Here is a 23009-nt window from a genome sequence, read left to right as displayed (position 1 = left end):
TTCTGCCACCCCATGTAAAATGTTCTAGAAACCTCACTGTGACTAATGGAACTTTTTATGCATGATGCAACAGGGTGGTTGGACTCAGTGGTTAAATTGGGATTTTGGAAGTGGGGGAGCCCTATAAGGGAGACCGGGGATAGTTCTAACATTTTGGATATTTCTGTCTGTATCTTGAAGCTCTTTTTAGCCAGTGCATTCAGTATTGTATACAAACTAGTTTCATGTGTCTGTTATTAGATGGGGTAGCTGTTATATCTGTAACACAAACAAAAAATGCATGGTTTAGTCTCAAACACAAGGAGTGAAATGTTATAATTCACCCCACAGCCTGGGTCAGTTGTAACATACCCTGGGGTGAATTGTAACATTATTAAAAAAAAAAATTATGACTAAAAATGATATTGAAAGCTTTTTATTTCAAAATGTTAATTACTTTTTAACATAATTGGTGTGTGTGTGTGTGTGTGTGTGAAGTATGTTAGTTACTGTCAGTCATAGTAGTGAGACATTTAAACATAATACATTTGAACAAAATTAGCATTACTGAATATTAGTGTTAGTGTATGTGCTTGTTTGTTACCGTCAGTCTAGGCATACTGAAATTCAAAGAAAACATATATAGGCCTAAAACAAAAATGTTGCATTTTAATTGTTGTTACAACTAACCCAGACTCTTGTTGTTACAACAAACCCAGACTCCTATAGTCATGAACTAGCTTACCTTACAGGTAAAACATTATTACTAACAAATTGCATGAAAAATATCTAGATAGACACACAATAAACATGATTTAAGTTTGATTCATTTAATTACATAGCTGGCAAAATATCACAAAAAATGTATGAGGTAAAAACAAAAACTTTCTTACCTGAAAATTAGTTTTTTCCTTTTTAAAATGGTTGTGTCTGCCACAGGGTGCTAGTTATTCACATGTGAAATAAGGATTAAATTGAGCATGTGCAGAGTCAATCAGATGATTCGTAACTTGTTCCTGAATAGAGAAATTGGAAGGGTTACAACCATCCCAGGTGTCCCCTATTTTGGGAGGTGAGGGAATTCAAATGTGCGGGTGGAGACAACATTTAAAACACCACATAACTGTAATCGGAAAAATAATAGACTAGCTACGCAATTATGAATAAAAAGTAAATTAACCAGACATTCTGTTGTTTTTTTAATACAGTGATCCACGGAAATACTGAAAAATGTTTATGTAGCTAGCGTTACAGCCAGAAAATAATAAAAAAGCGTTGGAGTTAAATTAGCCAGTTAGCTACTCTATTTTACTTTTGGAAATAGTCGGTTAACTTCCACCTTTTACTTCTTAAAGCTTCTTTTAACATATTGACTGGAGTTGCGACGTGCGAATTATGGATTCATCTGTGAGCTGTGCCTACTGAATAACTACTCTAGAAGATTCATTCAAGTGAATCAATTACGCGCAAGACAATCTCAGAGCTTTAAACCGCTGTGAAGTCGGAATGGAAACTCATTTATCAAAAGTGCTTAACACTTGTCAGATGTCACAATCCACAGAATTACTATATTTTCTAAAATAATCTAGAAGCCAATATGTAGGCCTAACGAGGTCTTCATCGGATCCGAAATGTAGCCTATCCGAAATTTATCCCGGCCTGAAATCCCTATCCTCATCACCCACGGGATCGGACAGTAACGTTTACTATTCACATGTATTTGTTATTGGTCGTCTGGTCAAATACATAGTTTAGCCTATATTTCTTTGCTTAGAAAGGTATATCTCATTTAAAACGCAGAGACAGGTGGTATGTTGTAAGGACGCACAACGCATCTCTCTCTAAAGTGCGCTATCTTCTTTTCCGCTTAATTAAGCGCTTTCATTTATTTGTTGAATGCAGTAGGCTGCTTAAGCACATCCGTTACATCCCCGGTGCACAAATGTAGGTCTATAATCAACCAATCAAATGTATTTATAAAGCCCTTTTTACAGATGTCACAAAGTGCTTTTATAAAACACCTGGCATTATACCCCAAGGAGCAAACAGCAGTAGTTTTGAATTTCATAACAGTGCATGTGTCTTAGTTTAGAATAATTACGTGAACTGCATTGCAGAGCTGGAGCTTCTGAAAGTAATTTGTCTCACACAAAGTCAGCCTGCGTTTGATATCATGCGTTCTAAGACATGTAGGCCTATTATCATATTCACAAATTCTCATTCTGTCCCAATTTAACACTTGCCAAAAACAAGACGGGCATTCTGTGTTTTTTTCACCTAAAACAGTAGGCTAAATGGGGTCACGAACGGCTGTTTAAAATGCTTCAAAATAACCACAGAACAATGAGAATAGTGTATTTATCCAATGTAAAGGCGATAAAGTAGGGTAATATTTTGTTTGCGCGTAAAATGCTTTTCAAATAGGGTAGCCTAGCAACATTTTGTCTCAATAATTACATCACCTGCAGTTTTACGGACGCTCCCCTACTAGAAACATGCAAGTGATACACAAAGACATGCCCTCTCTGCGATTTATTGATATAATGCATATATACAATCCTCAGTGAATATATTTTAACCTTAATCGTTATTTTGAGTTTTAAAATAAACTAGCCTAAATTTAGAAGCTAAATGAACGGCTCCTTTCACCAATACGATTTGGTTCCCAACATTCACCAAAAACAGCCGTTCGCCTTAAACAGCCACAATCTCGAGCATCTTAATTGCTATTATAATCTAGTTACCAACACAATTAGAACAAGTGCTTTAACCGTGCCTTTCATATATTTAACTGTCTCCATTCTGTAAATTATCAGATTGAGGGGGCGGGATGCAGTTTATGGGCGGAGGTTAGAAACCTCCGTTCTCGCGTAATCCTCTCGTCGCGGTGGAAGTCCGTCGAGCCTGTAGCATAGGAAGATGAGCCACCTTAATTATAAGACCACGATATCTACGAAATCAGAAGCTTTTGCAATATAGACACATTTTCATTTCTCCACGAGTCTCTGATTATTTAAAAAAAAAAAAAGGAATAAAGCAACAACATTAGGCAACGCAAAAAATGACACTCCGCTGAGTGAGTAGCATCAGGCGTCAACTCCTTAGTGTGGAAATTCAACATTGTTTACACATTTTACAAATTTCTGGTTGTCAGTCAAATCAGTATCCACTCTGTGAGTTTCGATGTTTTACCAACGATGAGCCGCCCGTCCGTTATAGGACCCGGTGCCAAGACCTGCATCAAACAGCATCTCTCGCCCTCTACGGCGACCCAGACGTTGTTGACGATACAACCGAACAGCAACCTAGGCTCATCGGCTAGCCTCGTCCTTGGACAGGGTGCTGTATCACCACAGCATCACGAACTTAGCTCAGTTCTAGAGTGCCCTGTTTGCTTCGACTATGTTCTTCCTCCGATCCTGCAGTGCCAAGCTGGTCATCTAGTCTGCAACCAATGTCGGGAGAAGCTGAACTGCTGCCCGACGTGCAGGGGCTCTCTCACCCCAAGCATACGGAACCTGGCAATGGAGAAAGTGGCGTCCGCTGTTCTATTCCCGTGCAAGGTGTGTATGCCTTCCTCACATAATCGGCGAGGACAGGAGGGTGAATGCTTAAGGCTGAAATGCAAAACAGAAATTAATTGTTCTTCTGTTAATATTATTGGTGGTCTACTTTACATTGGCGTGATGACCAGGGGGCGTCTCCAAGCCAAAAAACGTTTTATCCAACTAAGGCAAGGGTTCCCAAACTAGCGGGCACGCACTCAGGGTGCACCACCTGAGGCAGTAAAGTACTACTAAATATAGTAGTGAAGTCAAATATATTAAGATTGCTTGGGAACAAATGGTATGTGACAGTTTATATAAATTTAGAAATTAGTATTATTAGTAGTAGTAATATGATTCAATACAAGGCTTACAAGTGTCTCATTGTCACCCAAGCATGGTTCTAAACCATCTCCTTACTATAACATAAAGTGAGCTTAATAGTTATGTCAGGGTTTGAGGGCCCTTAGGTATTTCAGCTCTTCAAAATAATCATAATTTTCTATTGATCTTCAATTAATGTGTCTTTACCACCGGACAGATGTAAATTTAGAAGAACTGTGCAGATGTTATTTTCTACTGAGCCTGAATTATGATCTGTAGGCTTAAAGGTTCTGTGTTCCAAACCGGGTCAATAAATCAGAGGTAGAAATATATGCACAAACCATCTGTCCAACATCTGACCAGAACCTATGGCAGAACCTAACTGGCAGAACCTATGGCTCTGATAGTCCACTGCTTCTCATGTACACATGCACACAATCTCTAGGATGGCATGACAAATCAAATCCACTCCACTATTCCGCTTTTCTTTTGAGTTTGGTTGAACAAATTGTATGAATGTTTCACATAACAACATTTGCGCACATGAACACAGTCTATTGGGCTTTGACTTTGCCTTCAGTTTTTTCCCCATATGGGTCATTTTAACAATCACATCAGTCCAAAATTATCAAAATATATTTTTCAGAGCTTATCTGATTGGTCAAATTACCCATATAAAAATCGTATACTGGGCTGTCGGTGAAAATGCAGCCTATCGACACCCTTGGTAAATATGAGCAAAACGGTCTGTGAAATACTCTTCATTGTTTACCTTTTTGATATTTCATTCAAAATATTAACAAAATCTAGCCTTCATTTAAAGTAACAATAGCCTTTAATTAAAGTAACAATTTAATTACAGTAACAATTGAAAGAAAAAAAATATTATTTTCATAAAACAAGATAAGAGCTCTGCATCTTCTACCATAATGCATACTGATGTTGGAGAACACATGGCAAGGAATATGAGACCATCTCTCCTTCTATGCTTGTGGACTCTCCTCTTCAGCTCATCCCACAGGTTTTCTATGGGGTTCAGTTCAGGGGACTGGGGGGCGATGGCAAAGCTGTAATGCTGTGGGCAGTGAACCATTTTCGTGTTGATTTTGAGGAGTGCTTTCTCCCTCGGGAAGATCCAACCACAGCCCAGTTTAAGCTTCCTGACAAATGCAGACAGGTTTTGATTACATATCTGCTGGTACTTGATGGAGTCCATGATACCTGGTATCCTAAAATGTAGTCCAGGGCCTTTGGAAGAAAAACAGCTCCCAAACATCAAAGATTCACAGTGGGGATGAGGTACTTTTCTGCATTGCTTTCTTTCTGTCCATCCCAAATTCACCTCTGGTTTTTGTTTCCAAAAAGTTCTATTTTGGTCTCATCTGACCATAGAACCTGGTCCCACTGAAAGTTCCAGGGACGTTTGGCAAACTGTAGGCACTTGAGTTTGTTGTTTGATGACAGCAAATACGTTTTTATGTCAACCCTCCCAAACAATATGTGGTTATGGAGGTGGGGTCTGATTATAGTTTTGGAGAATTTCTGACCTCTGTATGGCTGTATGGCTTTTGCTACTGGCCTTGTTAATAGCTTACAAACCAGGAATACTGGTAAGTAGTATCTTACCATTTGGAATAGTCATCAGAATTAAGCCCATACTATCGAGAATGAAGACAAACTTTACACTGCCACAACAACAATCGTTTGTCTTTCATACATGAATGACATTGATTAAATACATATCAATATAGGTCACGATAACTGATTTTTCCGTCAACTAAAAAGACTAGAGAATCGTGGAAACCCCTCTTTTTTTTTTACTGCGCAAGGGATTGTGATGTATATCACCCCAGAAAGCCCGAAGATCACGGCCATCCAAAGTTGATTTTCGGCCTAATCCCTTGCAAATAGATTTCTCTTGATTCTCTGACTCTTAATGATATTATGTACCATAGATAATGAGATCCCCAAACACTTTGACATTTTATGTTGAGAAACCTTCTTTTTAAATTGTTGCACTATTTGTCTTTCACAGAGTGATGAACTCCTCCCCATCCTCGCTTCTGACAGACCCATCCTCTCTGGAATTACCTTTTAATACCCAATCATGGTACTGACCTGTTGCCAATTTACCTAATTAGTTGTGTGATCTTCCACCAGGTTTAGTTTTTTAGCATTACCCAACTTTTCCAGTCTTTTGTTGCCTCTGTCCCAACTCTTTTGAAACATGTTGCTGGCAATTCGAAGTGAGCATATATTTTTCAAGAAACAATTAAATGTCTCAGTTTCAACATTTGATTTGTTGTCTTTGCACTTTTTTAAATTGAATATAGGGTTTAAATGATTTGCACATAATTGCATTCTGTTTTTATTTACATTTTATGCAGCATCCCAACTTTTTGGAAACAGGGTTGTATATAGCATAGGTCTTCAACCCTCTCCTGGGAACCCCCTAGCCATCTAACAGTTTAGTTTTTGCCCTGAAATAGCTCATCTGATTCAACAGGTAAGGGCTTGTTAATTAGTTAATAAGTTGATTCAGGTGTGCTAGCTCTGGGATACACCTAATAGATGGAATGGCTGGGGGGTCCCCAGGAGTGGGTTGAAGACCTGTGGTATATAGTATGGAAGTATGCTATTTGAGATTCAGCCTATGAGAATTTAGCCTGTGTGTCACCTCATATACATAACCCTGTGACATAGGAATTCAGGGCTTACCATTTAAGTATTCCAAATCACTCAGATGTAAAAATCTAAAATATGAATGGGAATATGCTTCAGTTAGAGTTCACTCAAAAATGTCTAGGGGTGACAATAATTGTGGCACAGGCTTTGGAGAACAATATTTAATTTCACTTCAATTAAAGATAAGATTTTTGGAAATATTTTTGAATGAAAGACCAAGAGGATAAATAGCAAATAAAAAAAATTCACAGCCCGTTTTGCTCAAAGGTGCCACTGCATATAAAATTATACTCATTACTCAATATATAAAAATGTTGGCTTTCCTGTCCCATCCCCCAACCAAAAGAAACAGAAAATATTTGCTTTTCAAAAAAAAATATTGTGAGAAACGTTCAGGAATTTAAACCATTTTCATACACAGTCCCCTTATTTCGGGGGCTCAAATGTAATTGGACAAATTAACAAAATCATAAATAAAATGTTCGTTTTTAATACTTTGTCGAGAATCCTTTGCAGGCAATGACTGCTCAAAGTCTGGAACGCATGGACATCACCAAACGCTGAGTTTCCTCTTTTGTGATGCTTTGCCAGGCCTTTACTGCAGCTGTCTTCAGTTGTTGTTTCTTCATGGGTCTTTATGCCTTAAGTTTTGACTTCAGCAAGAGAAATGTTTGCTTGATCGGGTTGAGATTAGGTGATTGACTCGGCCATTGCAGAATATTCCACTTCTTTGCCTTAAAAAACTCCTGGGTTGCTTTCACAGTATGTTTTGGGTCATTGTCCATCTGTGAAGTGAAGCCCCATTCAATCAACTTTGTTGAATTTGGCTAAATCTGAGCAGACAATATATCCCTATACACTTGAGAATTCATCCATCTGCTTCTGTCTTCTGTCACATCATCAATAAACACTAGTGACCCAGTGCCATTGGAAGCCATGCATGGCCATGCCATCCCACCGCCTTAACACTGTGTTTTACAGATTATGTGGTATACTTCAGATCATGAGCCATTCCAAGCCTTCTTCATACTTTGTTCTTCCTATCATGCTGGTACAGGTTGATCTTAGTTTCATCTGTCCAAAGAATGCTGTACCAGAACTGGGCTGGCTTTTTTAGATGTTTTTTGGCAAAGTCTGATCTGGCCTTTCTATTCTTGAGGCTTGTGAATGGTTTGCACCTTGTGGTGAACCCTATGTATTTGATCTTGTGAAGTCTTCTCTTCATGGTAGACTTGGATAATGATAATGCCTACCTCCTGGAGAGTGTTCTTCACTTGGCTGGATGTTGTAAAGGTTTTTTTCTTTACCATGGAAAGGATCCTACGCTCATCCACCATTGTTGTCTTCAGTGGACATCCAGGCCTTTTTGTGTAGCAGAGCTCACCGGTTTGAATTTATTTTCTCAAAATGTACCAAACTGTTGATTTGGCCACTCCGAATGTTCCTGCTATCTCTCTGATGAATGTTTTTTGCAGCCTAAGGATGGCCTGTTTCACTTTCACTGAGAGCTCCTTTGACCGCATGTTGTGGGTTCACAGCAACAGCTTCCAAATGTGAATGCCACACCCGGAATCAACTCCAGACCTTTTACCTGCTTAACTGATGAAGAAATAACAACTGTCCATGAAACAGCTTTTGAGTCTATTGTCTAATTACTTTTGGTCCCTTGAAAAAGAGGGGCTACATATTAAAGAGCTTTAATTCCTAAAGCCTTCCTCTAATGTGGATGTGAATACCCTCAAATTAAAGCTGAGACAATGCACTTTAAGTCCATATTCATTATCTAACTGTAACTTGAAAATATTTTGGGAAGCCATACATTGAAACAAACACAGGCCTAAGATGCAGAAGTTTTAACTTTAGAATTGTACTTGTTTCATTAAACCACATACTCAACCCGTTGTCGCCTTTCGCTCTGAACAGTACGCCTCCACGGGCTGTATGCTGACACTCCACCACACAGAGAAATGTGATCACGAGGAGCTCTGCGACTTCCGGCCCTATGCCTGTCCCTGCCCCGGGGCCTCCTGTAAGTGGCAGGGCTCCCTGGATGCCATCATGCCCCACCTGGTACACCAGCACAAATCCATCACCACTCTGCAGGGCGAGGACATCGTCTTCCTGGCCACCGACATCAACTTGCCTGGGGCAGTGGACTGGGTCATGATGCAGTCGTGCTTCAGCCGCCACTTTATGCTGGTCCTGGAGAAGCAGGAAAAGTTTGAGGGCCACCAGCAGTTTTTCGCCGTGGTGCTTCTTGTAGGCACGCGTAAGCAGGCCGAGAACTTTGCCTACCGCCTGGAGCTGAATGGCCACCGGCGGCGCCTGACATGGGAAGCCACACCCTGCTCCATTCATGAAGGCGTTGGGGCGGCCATTTTGAACAGCGAGTGTCTGGTGTTTGACACGGCTATAGCACAGCTGTTTGCCGACAGAGGGAACCTGGGCATCAATGTGACCATCTCCACCTGCTGCCAGTGAGACTTCACTCCAGAAACATTGTTTACTGTGAGTGAGGAAGGGCGATGAGAACACTTCACTTACTAAAATTAAAAAATATGACCCTTACCATAAACATTTGGATATTAAATGTTTGTTTGCAGGAGTGTTCGTATAGCCTTTTTGTGTGAGAAAGGGCATGAATTCTAAGGTGTACATATTCTATGGACCTGTATATACCAGAGATAACTCTTACTAGAGTAAACTAAATGCTGTATATTTTACCTGCTCTTAAGAATATCACAGGAAACTTCCAAAATGTAAAAATATATATGTAATAATCCAATTATTGTCAGTGTTTTTTTTCCATAGAAGATTAATATGATTTCTTTTCTCTGAAAAACGACTTGAAAATTGACTAAAATACACTTTATATTCTCTATCCCCTGGCACTGTTCATAAGAAAAGTCCATTCCAGTTCATGCTTTGCAACTACCCAGACGGTGGTATTGCTCAGATACGGTACATGTGTTTGTTTCTACTGTAATATGTATTATGTAATTTTGGTTTACGTTATTTGCTTTGATATGAAGCATAGTGCTGAGATCAACATTTCCAAGGACACCATTTCTGGTTTAATGGAGACAATTGCTCCCTAACTGCTGAACACATTAAAGGGAACTTTGTATTGCTTAAATGTGTATTTTGTCATATCTAATGTATGTTCTTTATTGTTTACAGTACCAGTCAAAGGTTTGGACACACCTACTAATTTAACAGTGTCTTGTCATTTTTACAATTTTTCACATTGTAGAATATTAGTGAAGACATCAAAAGTATGCAATAACATATGGAATCATGTAGTAACCAAAAAAGTGTTTAACAAATCAAATTCAAATTCTTCAAAGTAGCTACCTTTGCATTGATGAAAGCTTTGCACATTCTTGGCATTCTCTCAAACTGTTTTGGGATTTCCCATGTATGCTGAGCACATGTTAACTGCTTTTCCTTTACTCTGAGGTCCAACGCATCCCAAACTATCTCAACTGGGTTGCGGTGGGGAGATTGTGAAGGCCATGTCATCTGATTCAGCACCATCACTCCCCTTGGTCAAATGGCCCTTACACAGCCTGGAGGTTTGTTTTGGGTCATTGTCCTTTTGAAAACAAATGAGAGCAAACCAGGTAGGATGGGGTATCATTGCAGAATGCTGTGGTAGCCAGCACACCTCCATGTATTATGGCGGGATCCACACAGACATCTCACAAAGAGACAGGGGTTTCCACCAGTCTTATGTCCATTTGTCATGTTCCTCAACCCAAGCAAGTCTCTTCTTATTGGTGTCCTTCAGAAGTGGTTTCTTTGCAGCAATTCAATGATTCAAGTAGTCACTGAACAGTTGGTGTTGAGATGGGCCTTTTACTTGAAAGCATTTATTTTGGCTGCAATCTGAGGAGCAGTTAATTGCTGATTTCTGAGGCTGGTAACTATGAACTTATCCTCTACAGCAGATGTAACTCAGGGTATTCCTTTCCTGTGGCGGTCTTCATGAGAGCCACTTTCATTATAGCACATAATAAAAATAACTGCGCTTGAAGATTCTGGATTGACTGACCGTCATATCTCAAAGTAATGATGGACTGTCATTTCTCTTTGCTTCTCTGAGTAGTTATTGCCATACCCTTGAATGACAAAGTATCTTTGGGTACTGTATAAATGTCAGTTGCCAATTTTACTAAGTACATTTTACTACAGTGTTATTTATCTTAGCCCAGAGTTACAATGGAATAAAATTTACATTACATTTTCTGTCACATCTTCAAACAAATTCCCCAGTTCTGTGGTTTTAAGTTTGTAGTTAGTATCTTGTTATTTCACAAAAACTGTCACTGAACACTGTGGTTCGAAGTAATTTGTCTTTAACTTTATTTACAGCGATCATCACATTTCATTTTACACATGTCAAAGTAAATATTTTTATAGAGGCCATGTCCATTCTGTATAAACTCAGAGACCTCACCCTATTTGTGTTACAGTAAATACATCACTGTTGTCTGCTACAGTGTATTGCCACCCTTTCACTTTAGTCATAGTACTCATACTACTGTATTTCATTGGTTTACAGCTGAACAAAAAAAAAAATTATAATATACTACGTCTGAGCTTATTCCACAAATAAATCCTGAAACAGACAACATTATTTTAACCTTCTAAAAGTAGTTGGAAATAATTAGATTTGAAGCTGATTCTCCTTGACTTTGAAACTGAACTTGCCTGTGGTAAGAATCACTCATTCAGCTTGTTTGAATAGAATTAATTCTCCCATTTTGTGTCATGATGTGTACCACAATGAGCATGTAGAAAAGAAAAACAGAATTGTCTGTAGTAGTCAGACGACAGTTGCCACTGAGGAGCAATCTCAAGTCCATCTCCAGAGATCTTGACATTCCCGTTTCCACTGTGTATAATGTTATTAAGACGTTTAAAGCCAATGCCATTGCATCTAACCTCCCTGGATATGTCCAAAAGAGAAAAACCAGCAAAGTATTGTTTGAATAGTGGAGAAAACACCTTGGTCAATTGCCACAAAGATTCAAGCTGACCTTCAGAAACTCAATTAAAGGTGGTTGTATGGTAGTAGACTATTCTGAAGTGGCCAGCAATAAGTCCGGATCTAAATCCTTTTGAAAAAGGATTGGAAAACTGCAGTTGGGAGGCCCCCGAATCTGGGATAATGGGAGCAGTTTGCACAAGGTCAGCCAAACTGACAGTATGGAGGTGCAGGAAGCTCATCCATGGCTATAGTAAGTGCTTGATTGCAGTAATTTTTGGCCAAAGTATTGAGTCTAGGTTGTCAATTTTGTCAATGACAATTTTGTTTATTCTCTGATTTAAAATGAGAAATGTTTGAATTACATAACCATCCAGTAGCATAGTTAAGTAAAATTTTTTGTAAAATAAAAAATAGTGGAGACCAAATGCTTTGGTCAATTGTAATTTATTTTGTGGACACTTTTGAGTTATTTGAAGACAGTACAAGGGTGACAAGTTTTTTTTTTTACCACAACTGTACTTGCTTCTGACCAGTTGGAGTCTCACGCTGTGAATTCTACATACCATGCAGGACTCCTCAAATCCCGTCCTGGAGGGCTGTTTTTTTATTCTACCTGGCTGTTAACTATACTCATCTGGTGTTCCAGGTCTGAATCAGTACCTGATTAGAAGATGGTATAAACCAGAAATGTTTATTAGTGAATTCCAGGACTGAAATTAAGGAAACCTGTCCATATGCATTATGATTCTGGCCTGGTGTAAAATGTTGTCATGTGGTATATCATATCTGTGGTTCTGCCTAAACAATTCCAGTCCACTGTACATTTAACATTTTCAGACATTTAGCTCTTATCCAAAGAAATGTACTAAAGCATTAGGGTTTTCTCAGACAAGGACAGAAGTGATTTTCCCTTTGCCAGCTCAGGAATTCAATTCAGCAACCTTTCGGTAAGTGGTCTGATACCTGACCAATACGATGCCCTGTAGTGATGGGTAGCTTCTGACTAGGCATGAGTCCCTGTTGCTTCCACGTATGAGGTCGTGCTGCGGTGCTATGCCATTCCACTCCACTGTAGAGATGTGTACACCACCTCCTCCCTTTCATCGTCCTGGCTTTCCCCTGATGAACAGAGCAGGACTGTCTTTTTCACATTAGAGCCTAGCCTGGCAATGGCCAGTACATCACACAGGGGCATTGACTCATCCATGGAGACACACACCGCAATGAAATGAGCGTGGAAACGGAGAGGGTCACCTAAAAGAGGTACACAGACGGCATTACCAGAAGCCATGTCACATGTCATTTAGAACAGTGTCTAAAAACCTTTTTCAGTTACTGTACCCCCAAAATGTTTTTTCACTAGTAAGTCTATGGTGTCATGAGTGTTTTCAAGTACCCCCTGTGGTGAGGCCAAGTACCCCCAGGGGTCCTAGTACCCCTGGTTGGGAACCACTGATTTAGAAGATACGCTCACCTGGAAATGTACAGGAGTGTCTAGGCTTTACAGTATTGCTCAAGGACAGAATGATCATTTTCTCACCTTGCTGGCTCAGGGATTCAATCTAGCGACCTTTCAGTTACTGGTCAGATGATCTAACCACTATTCTATATGAAAGGCCATCTTTCGCCCCTTGTCGAAAAATGTGACCAGAGATCCTTATTTTGTAAAGATGAGTAGGCTTCTCGAGACAGGAGTATCAGATTTGAAAAAAAGCTTCTGGAATCAACTCAAACCATGCACTGAGCTCAATCAGATGTACTCAATAAACCATCAATTGCTTTAATTGACGTGGAGAGTTCACCTGGATACACTAGGTAGTCTCCGCCAAACTTCCCAGCCGATGTGAGGTAGAAGCCCCGGCGTCTCAGGTCCTTGAAGACTTGGAAACGGCACTTGCACCTCTCGTCCTGTGGCATAGGCCAGTCTGCAGTCAGGAACTGGCGCTCCTGGGGACAGTGGGCCAGTCCTGCTCGTGCCGTGCAAAGCTGTACAGACATGGCTGTGCGCGGGAAAGAGAAGCTTCGGTCCAGAGCTTCAAGGCGGTTTCTCACATTACTGTCTGCGTCCTCCTGGCCTTTTGAAAACTCTAGCGTAGTGCCAGAACACTTTATTGATGAGAAGGGATATTTCTCACACAAATGCCATGTATTTATATGCAATTTTGTGGCACCCTCACCTTTTTGTTTCTCAGTGAGAACTCTGGTAAGTGTCATCTTCCGGTCCTCTAATGCCAGGGCACTCTGTTCCTGAAAGCTGTTCTCTAGACCTGCATAGTACTGTTCCACTACCGCTGGGCTTACCTCAGGATCCTCACTCTGTAAGAAACGGGCTGCAAGTTAGTATCATGCCACAAGGAATTAAAAGGTTCCTGGCTTTAATCACTGAGTCTAATTCATCCCCCACAAAATGTAGCATTTTGTCAGGGTAGGATGTAAACACCACTGTAGAAACATGGCACTGATGCACACAGGGGTATAGGGGGGTTGCATATTGGGGAGGTCAGGGTCAATGGTTCCCGGGATTTTCACTATTTTCCGTGGGTGTCAAATTGACCCGTGCAAATTTGGGGCAGGGTATCACGACGTAACAGTACAGTCCACCAAAAATGTATTTACTTTTGAGTCTAGGCCGGAAACAGCAGCTCTTTCCATGTCCGCCATCAGTCGTCCCTCCTCCAGTAGCAACTCGAGAGGTCTCCCCAGGCGCGTGTTCTGCCTAGGCTGTCGAGCAAGAGAACCTACCAGTGTCCCTACGAAGCCCAATTCACGAGCCGCTTTCAAGTCTTCCGTACGCCACAGTAGAGGGGTAGACCCACAGAAGTTTATTTTAATCAACTCTCTGGCCATACTTCCTTCTCCCGCGTCATCTTTAGACACTTGTTTCGTTATATTTGCCTCTGACAAATCCATGGCAATGTCACAGCTAATCGTACAATACTTAAGGTATTTTTTCAATTCCTACTGCACTCACTGTCGCATCCCATACTCGGCGTGCTGGCCACATGCGTTTTTCACGGCAACGGCTAAATAATCTAATATTTACTTTAGTTGAAAAAGCTGTCAAAGGTATATCAAGAATAACGACATAATGGTTAAATAAGCTTTAACATGAGTCTGCAAAAAATACAATTAAACTCCAGGTTTCTGAAGTATATGATTCTTCAGTCGTTACTGACTGGCGCTTCCTTGTGGGTGGGAACAATATCGTGTGATAGCCAATAGCAAGGAGGAATCGTGATTAGCGTTGCATTCGTCAAATGGTAACTTGAGCCATTCAACATTAAAGTGACAAACAATTCAAAATCCTTTTTATTTTTATTAGATTTATGAAATAACCATCTGTATGTAACCATGAATAATAACTGTTGTAGAGGCTGAATTACTCAAATCTTATCAATTAACTGTCAACAGCTAACTATTTCAACTTAAAGTAAGAATTGTTACCGATCTCTTCTAGCTTTTGAAAACGTTTAGTACTATATACACATACACATCAATTCTAAATAAGATGTTGTAACACTGTCTTTTATTACCTGTACATACATTGCATAGCAATTAGTGCCTTCATGTTTTATAAGTATTCGTATAAGGCTCAAATGTATGTAGAAATGTCAGCCTTCCAATGCAACATTTCCAAAGTTGTCAACCAGATGTAGTGAAACATTTCAGATTCAAATCTGTATTGTGTCCATTCGCTTTGGTGTTCTCTTGGGTCTTTATCACTTTTGCCCCCTCATTTGTCACAATTATGGGCTTTTTTGCTTTGTTTTTTTACACTCCTAGTTGAAGATCCTCAAGCTCTTTCAGGAGTTGGGCCTCCTTTTCCATCTTTTCAAGCTATATGAGAAAAATAACATGGAAGACATTTTTCAGAAACATTTCATATTGCAGTTGAATACACAAAATGTTTTAACTGTGGAAATACCACAAAATTGGGTGGAAAAGGGGAGACAATTGGGTGTGTATCTAACCATAGGTAAGACCATAATCTATCACAGCAATTTCTAGATGTCTCCGGAGAGTCTATGATCAGAACCCGCAGCTTCCAAAACATACCCCATCAAGCAAATTCTACCACATAATACGCTGCTCACTCAAACAGGAAGTTAGTGGAATCAGTACGTCACTCCTACCAGCCTGTGAGAGTCGCACAGGCTGGTAGGAGTGACGTACACCAGAATGCAGGGCATCTGGCCATTGGAGCCTCACAAGCACAATGTGGCCCCCTGGCCACTACGTTAGCCCACAGCGCCTCTATGGAGGGCCAACAACTGTGGATTTTTATTGGCAGTAGTCATACCTGGTTCTTCTGAAGTGGTTTCCCAGTCGCTTGCAGTGCTTTCAGCTCATCGATAGCTTTCAGTTTCTAAGGGTAAGTTTAACAGGATCAGCTCAGCCATCCTCAAATACCGAAGGGCAACGCTTGAAGTGGAACATACTTAAGAATAGGTTGTCTACAATTTGTCTATGCTTGTAATTAATCACTTTCATAGCTGTGAATACAATTTAAAAAAGGTTAATTACAGCAATGAATTCAGTAAATATAAAAAACACTCCCTGACTAACATACTTTTCAATCAGAAAAGGTACATTTAGAGCATCTGGCCAATAATCATCAGTAACCAACATTTTTCACCTTCTTAACATTCTTGATTTTTTTGTCTGTCTCTGGGTCGCCACTTGAGGGTTCAGTTGGAGTGCTGTTGGCTTGAGAGGGGTTTGACTGGGGCTCAGGGACATCTGGGTTCATCTCCTACACAAAGACAAATCACTATAAACCCAAGGCTTCATACGTGACAAACAAAACTTGAGATCATTCCTTCGCCCTGTGATAAACAATAACACAGAAAAAAAGCAGTAGCTCTGTGAGACATAGCAAAAGCTCTGTGCACTTTATTAATTTCCTAGGGCACATTAGGATATTGTGCTAAGAGTTTGTACCTGTTTGGCTGCTTTCTTTGCCTCCCGTTTCTTCTGGTTTTTCAGGGCCGTCTTAGACAGCTGCTTGTCCCCGGCAGCACCAGGCCGCATGTTCTGTGGAGGCTCCTCTTCATGCTGACAAATGGCAGGTTACCGATTTTATTAATCAATATTTTTATCTCTGTTAGCTCTTGCCCTACTGCAGAGCTCCACTTTTTCAACTAGAAAAACAAGAGATTTCCACGATGTTGTGGAACTATTTAAGTCAATAGTAATAATTTAAAATCCATCTCTCGCTCTCTCTACCCCCCTACCCCTTGTTATTTCAATTAGATGCCTGCTGACTTCAAACCTTCGTCCTCTACTCACCAGTTTGGAGCTGGCCGTGACCGGTTTATTCCGCAGGGCGGGTGGGCGGTAGGCCTGTGCCGGCTTCGCCTCGGTGCTGCCTAGCTCGCTGGGCGCTGCCTGGTACTTCACCGGCCTCTCTGGGAACGTCCCATCTGGGAAGGGCTGCCACACCGTCTCCCAGAGTTCGGTGCCCGCCGGTATGTCCTGCTTGTAAAGAACCGTGCCAGTGTAGTGCCAGATCTTGTAGCCGTTGCTAACACGCAGCCGAGGGGCGCAGGTTGAAGTGACCACATGCTCGCCATCCGGGCACCAGGCAAAGTGGGTAGAGTCAGGTGCCTGGGGCTTGGACACCTGCTTCCACTTCTTGACGTCCCACACCTCCATCTGGCCCCGCAGGTTCCCAAAACCAGCCAAGATCAGGATGTGTCCTTGCGGGCTGTAGTAAACAGCGTTGCGGGGGCCCGTGCCAAAGTCAAAGACAGGGTCACACTTGAGGTTGTATACGGTGGCCTTGGCGGGCATGAAGCCGTAGACCACGCAGAACTCAGTGGAACTGGGACTCCACGCAACATCATAGATGGGCCCGTTCTTTTCTGTTTAACAAAGAAACTAGGGCGTAAGCTCTTTGGTAGAGATTTCTGCACAGCATGGAACTTTAGTAACCAGCTTACGCCAGCAAACAACACATTTTGTGTCATAGAGCGAAACACTAGTTTTTAGTGTTTCGCTCTATGACAAACAATAGTTTTCTCTTTATGTATTTTTGCCATCAGACAAAATACAGTGAAAATCTTCCATTACTCACGTAGCTGCACCAAAGACGTCTCCCCATTCGTGGCCAGGTAGTGTAAAGTCTGTTCCCCATAGTATGAGGCACCGGTCTTATCCACCTCTGTGCTGGCCGTCACCAGAACCGCAGTGGCTTTGGGAACAAAACCAAAACATTGTGGCAGTGATATTCTACAAATATGCAGCTCTAATTCAATGACACAGCTTTGCAATAGCAAGGCACAAACCAGACATTATTCCTAACATTTGTCAATACAAATGTTACCTAGAACATCTATTATAAACACTGACCAACCTTTTTTGTTCCACAGCAGGTTCACCCTGTCAGCCTTAAAGAAACTTTTGTTAGCCAATGCAGAGGTTGGGCCTGCAAAGTTTGGGTACTGGTAGAGCCGGACAAATGAGGGGGCACCTTTGCTGCCAGGGACATAGACAGCCACCTTAAGGGGAGAAAAGTGACAAATGTCAATACCTTTTAGTATTTGGGGGGAAATTAAGATTTATTGCATGCTGAAAAATATTAGTGTTTCCATTAACTAATGATACATAGGCCTACTTAAAACTGGTGGTTTATAGTCACATTTTAAACCAGGTGGTTTTAAACTACGTTTTTGGTTCTCAAAATATGTTTTGAGAATTAAATGCATTACGATTTGCACTATTTGATTGCAAAATCATTGTTGCTTTCAGAACAATTGTTTTTGATTGAAAAGGACAACGAGACAAAACACCTAATTCTAAACAATTATCTTCTCAAACAGAACTTTGAATTGTTGAGTTCCAGTGCTGTTAACAGTACAAAGAAATGTTTTACCTTACTAGGTTGACTTCCAGGGGACAGCACAAACTCAGAGACCTTCTGCAAGTGAAGCTTATTGGCAATTGTGTCTGGAAAAAGTGACGATTAATACTAATATTGGTTAAATTTAAAATACACCAGTGTACATAGTTCTTCAAATAAAGGCTTGGTTTTCTGTGTCACATTAGTTCTGAGCCACCAGCATGGCCAGGTTAAATACATTCCTGGTTAAATAAACATCCAATAGGTATAAAGCATGTTGACAGGAAACAAGGGACTTACTAAAATCGTTGTTCTCAAAAAAGTGAAGCTCATTGTTAACACTCCTGACCGCAATTTTCTCATCATCTGACCAGCTTGGGCACCTGAATGCATTGACAAGATTAGTGAATGAAAATCATGATACAAAAAGATGACTCATACAGTGGCTATTAAAAAATAAAATGGTTACAGATATTAACCTAGTCTGGCCAAGTCCATCATTTGTGTTAGAGCGATGGTTCAAAACACCATATACACATGGTCATTAATCTAGTCTGGCCAAGTCCATCATTTGTGTTCGAGCGATGGTTCAAAACACCATATACACATGATCATTAACGTAGTCTGGCCAAGTCCATCATTTGTGTTAGAGCGATGGTTCAAAACACCATATACACATGATCATTAACCTAGTCTGGCCAAGTCCATCATTTGTGTTAGAGCGATGGTTCAAAACACCATATACACATGATCATTAACCTAGTCTGGTCAAGTCCATCATTTGTGTTAGAGCGATGGTTCAAAACACCATATACACATGATCATTAACCTAGTCTGGCCAAGTCCATCATTTGTGTTAAAGAGATGGTTCAAAACACCATATACACATGATCATTAACCTAGTCTGGCCAAGTCCATCATTTGTGTTCGAGCGATGGTTCAAAACACCATATACACATGATCATTAACCTAGTCTGGCCAAGTCCATCATTTGTGTTAGAGCAATGGTTCAAAACACCATATACACATGGTCATTAATCTTGCCTGAAGACATTTGCTTTCTACTCCTCATCTCAGCGGGGACCCAGTAAACAAGGGAACAAATTTAGTCACATCTTTGCACCAGAGACTTATCCTCTGTTTCTTCAACTAACACAAGACACAACTGTGCAAACCTACCATCCTTGTACCTTCTTCTGGTAAAGAGCTTTGAGGCAGGACCCAGTTTTCAAATCCCACAGCTGCAAGTTGGGATCTCCCTGTGGATTGTCCTGGGTCTCTGTGACAAAGAGACATTCATCACTACATTACCTTATGTAGTGTACAAATATCAACCCCCCACAAACGATACATTGCAAAGGACATTACAATGGCCAATGAAATATCCCAGAGATATCCTAAGAGGACAATATTATGAGACAGTGCTTTCCGCTTTCATTGTCTAGTCAAACTCATTGTGTTATTATTATGTAATTTCAATGTAAACTCACTGCTGTACACCTGCCACGTGGCCAACACAGTGTTCAAAGGGGAGAACTCCAACATTGCGGTCTTCGGCAGGTCAAACAACCTGACTTGTGAGCCATCTGCCACATTCACAACAGTGACCCTGGAACAAAACATTGGCATGAGTACAGATGAGAGAATTCGGATGTCCAGGTGGACGTAGTTAGCACTGGGTAAATAAACGACCGGAAACCCTTTGAAATCTTTGCCTCTAAAACTAAATTAACGTGGGTTAAGCATGCATAGTAATAAATACAGTGTTTTTACATGTACAATACATTGCTTTAGATTGAAGAAGTATTAATAAAAATCTGTCTGCCTTCCTAATAAAAATCTTTTGGAAAATTATAACCCACAACTGGAAAATGTATGTTCTTTTTGCACTGTTCACAAACAGGACCGAGCTGACAACTTTAGGAAACAGATGTTAAACACCACAGGTTGCATACTAATTCTGTTGTGTAATCTGATCCAATCTTTTTGTCTATATGGAGCACTAAGGATTCCTGGTCACTAGTAGTGAACCACAGAGAATCATCAGATATTTGGGACACCACTCCTCTCCAAACTGTTTGTGTATATTTCATGAGTAGTCTATTTGTATAGAGTGGTGTTGTTGGGCACTGTTATGTATTTTGCCACGTTGTCATTGCAAATGGGAATTGGTTTTCAATTGGCTTACCTGGTCAAACAAAGGTGAAAAAATTAAAAATAATCCCCTGCTGTATTTTTAAAAGTGTCATGGGTAATCAAGTACATGAAATAAATGCTCTTGTATGAAATTACAAGATTAAAAGACTGCGAATACGCTGTCTCAGATCCTAATTCTCTCTAAGTATACTCCTCTGTTCACTTACTAATAGACTTTTTTCTTATTGGGAATCTCCCACAATGAAACCTTTCTTACTTCTCTCCATTGCACCATGCAAAAAATGTCCCGTCCTTACTGAAAGCTGCGTATCTACTTTGCCGAGGGTCTCTGAAAAATAAAGGTTTACAACTTGAAATGGCATTTGCAACAGATGTACAGTCAATAACATTATATTCTGGTCGTCTGGGACAAACCTTGGAAAATCCGCATTCTCCTCGCATTTGGGGGGTCCACGGAGAAGAAATGTCCCGTCAGATCCCCGGACTGTGAGCACAATAACGTTAACAGTTAGCCCCAAATTACCTGATTACCGAGCTAGCAACGACACTGTTAGCAAGAGGTGCAATCAGAATGGAACAAGTAAGAGAAAGGCTTGAAAGATGGAATTGGTCATGCAAAATACAGAATCTGTCTTTCGAAAACAGTTCGAAAACAGTTGGCTAGGTTGTAGAATTCCTTTGACAAAAGAGAGCAAGCAGACTAAAAAAAGTATTGATAAATTGTTGATCAATACTACACCCAGCATTAGGGTCTGCTGTGTATTTTATAATGTCATTGAATATCAAAAACAAAAACCACGTAAACAAGTAATAGGGTTTACTTCAGAATGAAATAACCCACCTGCTAAAAGTGGTGTGGGGGGCGCCATGATGTACCGGAAAGAGAATCGTTTGTTCAAGGAAATGCGGAAAGTCTGAAGCAAAAAAAGGGCGGGTCTTTGAGGGTTTCTTTACAAAACACAAAATTTCGCCCGGATCGCCTCTTAGTGGGCGTGGTTTATACAGTGCACAAGTTTAGAGGCGAGCTCGTAGCTTTGTGTACGTTCAAACACAAGTCCCAGGGCAAGGAGCGGTGGGGATGAGTTACATGAATATCTACAGGTATAACTTTGAAAGAACAACAGTGTAATACCCAAGCTAAATTAACTAGCTTGAAAAGCTGAAAGGCAAACTTTTTAACATGATCTACCAAACTGTATCTAAATCTGATCCTGTGTTAACACTCCAGTGCTCTCCCTACATCCATCCTACCCTGGTTTAGGTTGAATAAATACCGTATGTCTCTGTTGACACACATGCTGACATGCACATACACACAGAGTAAAGGGACAATGTTGTCAACAAGTTGAAAGATACATTAGCCTACCACATTTATCTATCCCTCGAGAACAGTTAAATAGTGTATGCAATAATGAAGACATTTTTCACTGCCTCTCTCTGCCAGTTATGCTGAAGTTGGAAAATATGTTTTATGAAAATACTGAAGTCTGTAATTTCTAGTATGTTGTATTTACTGAATAAGTAAGGTTTACCGAATAGTCAATTCAGATTTACTCAGTATGCAATTAAAATGTATTAGTGTAACCTGCTTTAAAATAAAAATAAATAAATAAAATAAATGTATGCTCCATATTGCCAAAGTCCTTATTCAAATTAACTGTAACATTAACATAAATTCAATCTATACGTAACCCATTGGATTAGTGTTGTTGACATTATTCAAGTTAACTATTATATTCTTTGATGTGAAATAATAAAATATTAACAGCTGCAAAATTACACTTATGTGCTTAGTTCTTCCGATTGTGAGCTCAAGCTTTCAATATTAAAGGTCTATGAGAAAACGTAGTTGAGTTACTGTACTCAGCTAAATAATGAGCTAGCATAATAAGACAGCACTCAACGATTTTGAATCAGCTACTACTGGGGCTGTCACTCATTTTAATAAAATGTTTTTGTTCAATTTCAAAATTAAATCCATCTTTTGTATTTGTAAAATGTACAACAGCTATTTTCCAGTTAGTTCTGTCTAGCCATTAAATACCCCGATGCCACTTCCCAGAAAGAGAATGGAACATGCATGATGTCGTGCACACTATTAGTGTGACCCCATAATATGTCTCCGCTCTTGGGTGAAATGTTGTGTCTTTAGGGATGCCCAGGGCTTTGGAATGTTGGCCACATCATCAAAAGTAATCCATAGAGATGGTTAGAAGACCTGACAGCGATTAACATTGTGATTTTACTTTGGCAGTATGTACACGTGCGTCATGCCAATAAAGTTTATTGAAAATAATTGAGGAAACGTAAGGACATCGCCAGTCATCCAGCGTTTTTATGAAATTAACTGGGTGGGAAATTTTTGACTGACCCATCCTGAAGACCTAGTTGGCCACTGGATGATCCCACCTGGTGACACGCTAAGTCACGCGATCATATAACCAAAAGTATATCAGCCAATTAATTTGACAGAAATAAAATACTT

At 40.2% G+C, this 23009-nt stretch overlaps 3 protein-coding genes across 6 annotated transcripts; 1 reads left to right on the top strand and 2 right to left on the bottom strand.

Moving 5' to 3' along the window:
• The first annotated feature begins 2359 nt into the window (after positions 1-2359).
• On the top strand, positions 2360-9663 carry LOC105029764 (E3 ubiquitin-protein ligase SIAH2). The gene is made up of 2 exons (XM_010903275.4): positions 2360-3542; positions 8457-9663. Exons 1-2 carry the CDS (start codon positions 3177-3179, stop codon positions 9012-9014), a joined length of 924 nt encoding a protein of 307 aa, XP_010901577.1. The 5' UTR covers positions 2360-3176; the 3' UTR covers positions 9015-9663.
• Positions 9664-10881: 1218 nt separating this feature from the next.
• tsen34 (TSEN34 tRNA splicing endonuclease subunit) lies at positions 10882-14742 on the bottom strand. Of its 3 annotated transcripts, none has more exons than XM_010903276.4 (4): positions 14143-14742; positions 13704-13842; positions 13329-13613; positions 10882-12780 (listed from the first exon to the last, which is right to left on the bottom strand). In XM_010903276.4, the coding sequence occupies exons 1-4, from the start codon at positions 14434-14436 to the stop codon at positions 12578-12580; spliced, it is 921 nt and encodes a 306-aa protein (XP_010901578.1). In that variant the 5' UTR covers positions 14437-14742; the 3' UTR covers positions 10882-12577. The 3 variants fall into 3 exon arrangements, with proteins under 3 accessions (XP_010901578.1, XP_010901580.1, XP_010901579.1); XM_010903278.4 differs by having other exon boundaries at positions 10882-12645; XM_010903277.4 differs by having other exon boundaries at positions 13329-13526.
• A 545-nt stretch (positions 14743-15287) lies between these two features.
• Positions 15288-21439, bottom strand: eif2a (eukaryotic translation initiation factor 2A). Of its 2 annotated transcripts, none has more exons than XM_010903279.3 (14): positions 21366-21439; positions 20939-21008; positions 20781-20873; positions 19858-19976; positions 19547-19646; positions 18668-18750; positions 18401-18474; positions 17882-18026; positions 17603-17719; positions 16816-17390; positions 16468-16581; positions 16163-16279; positions 15827-15892; positions 15288-15363 (listed from the first exon to the last, which is right to left on the bottom strand). In XM_010903279.3, the coding sequence occupies exons 1-14, from the start codon at positions 21391-21393 to the stop codon at positions 15298-15300; spliced, it is 1767 nt and encodes a 588-aa protein (XP_010901581.2). In that variant the 5' UTR covers positions 21394-21439; the 3' UTR covers positions 15288-15297. The 2 variants fall into 2 exon arrangements, with proteins under 2 accessions (XP_010901581.2, XP_010901582.2); XM_010903280.3 differs by having other exon boundaries at positions 20781-20852.
• Positions 21440-23009: the final 1570 nt, after the last annotated feature.

This window comes from Esox lucius, chromosome 1 (assembly GCF_011004845.1).
Source record: "Esox lucius isolate fEsoLuc1 chromosome 1, fEsoLuc1.pri, whole genome shotgun sequence".
NCBI lineage: Eukaryota > Metazoa > Chordata > Actinopteri > Esociformes > Esocidae > Esox > Esox lucius.
The sequence above is the reverse complement of the archived record's forward strand: the minus strand, read 5'-3'. Positions and strand labels throughout refer to the sequence as shown.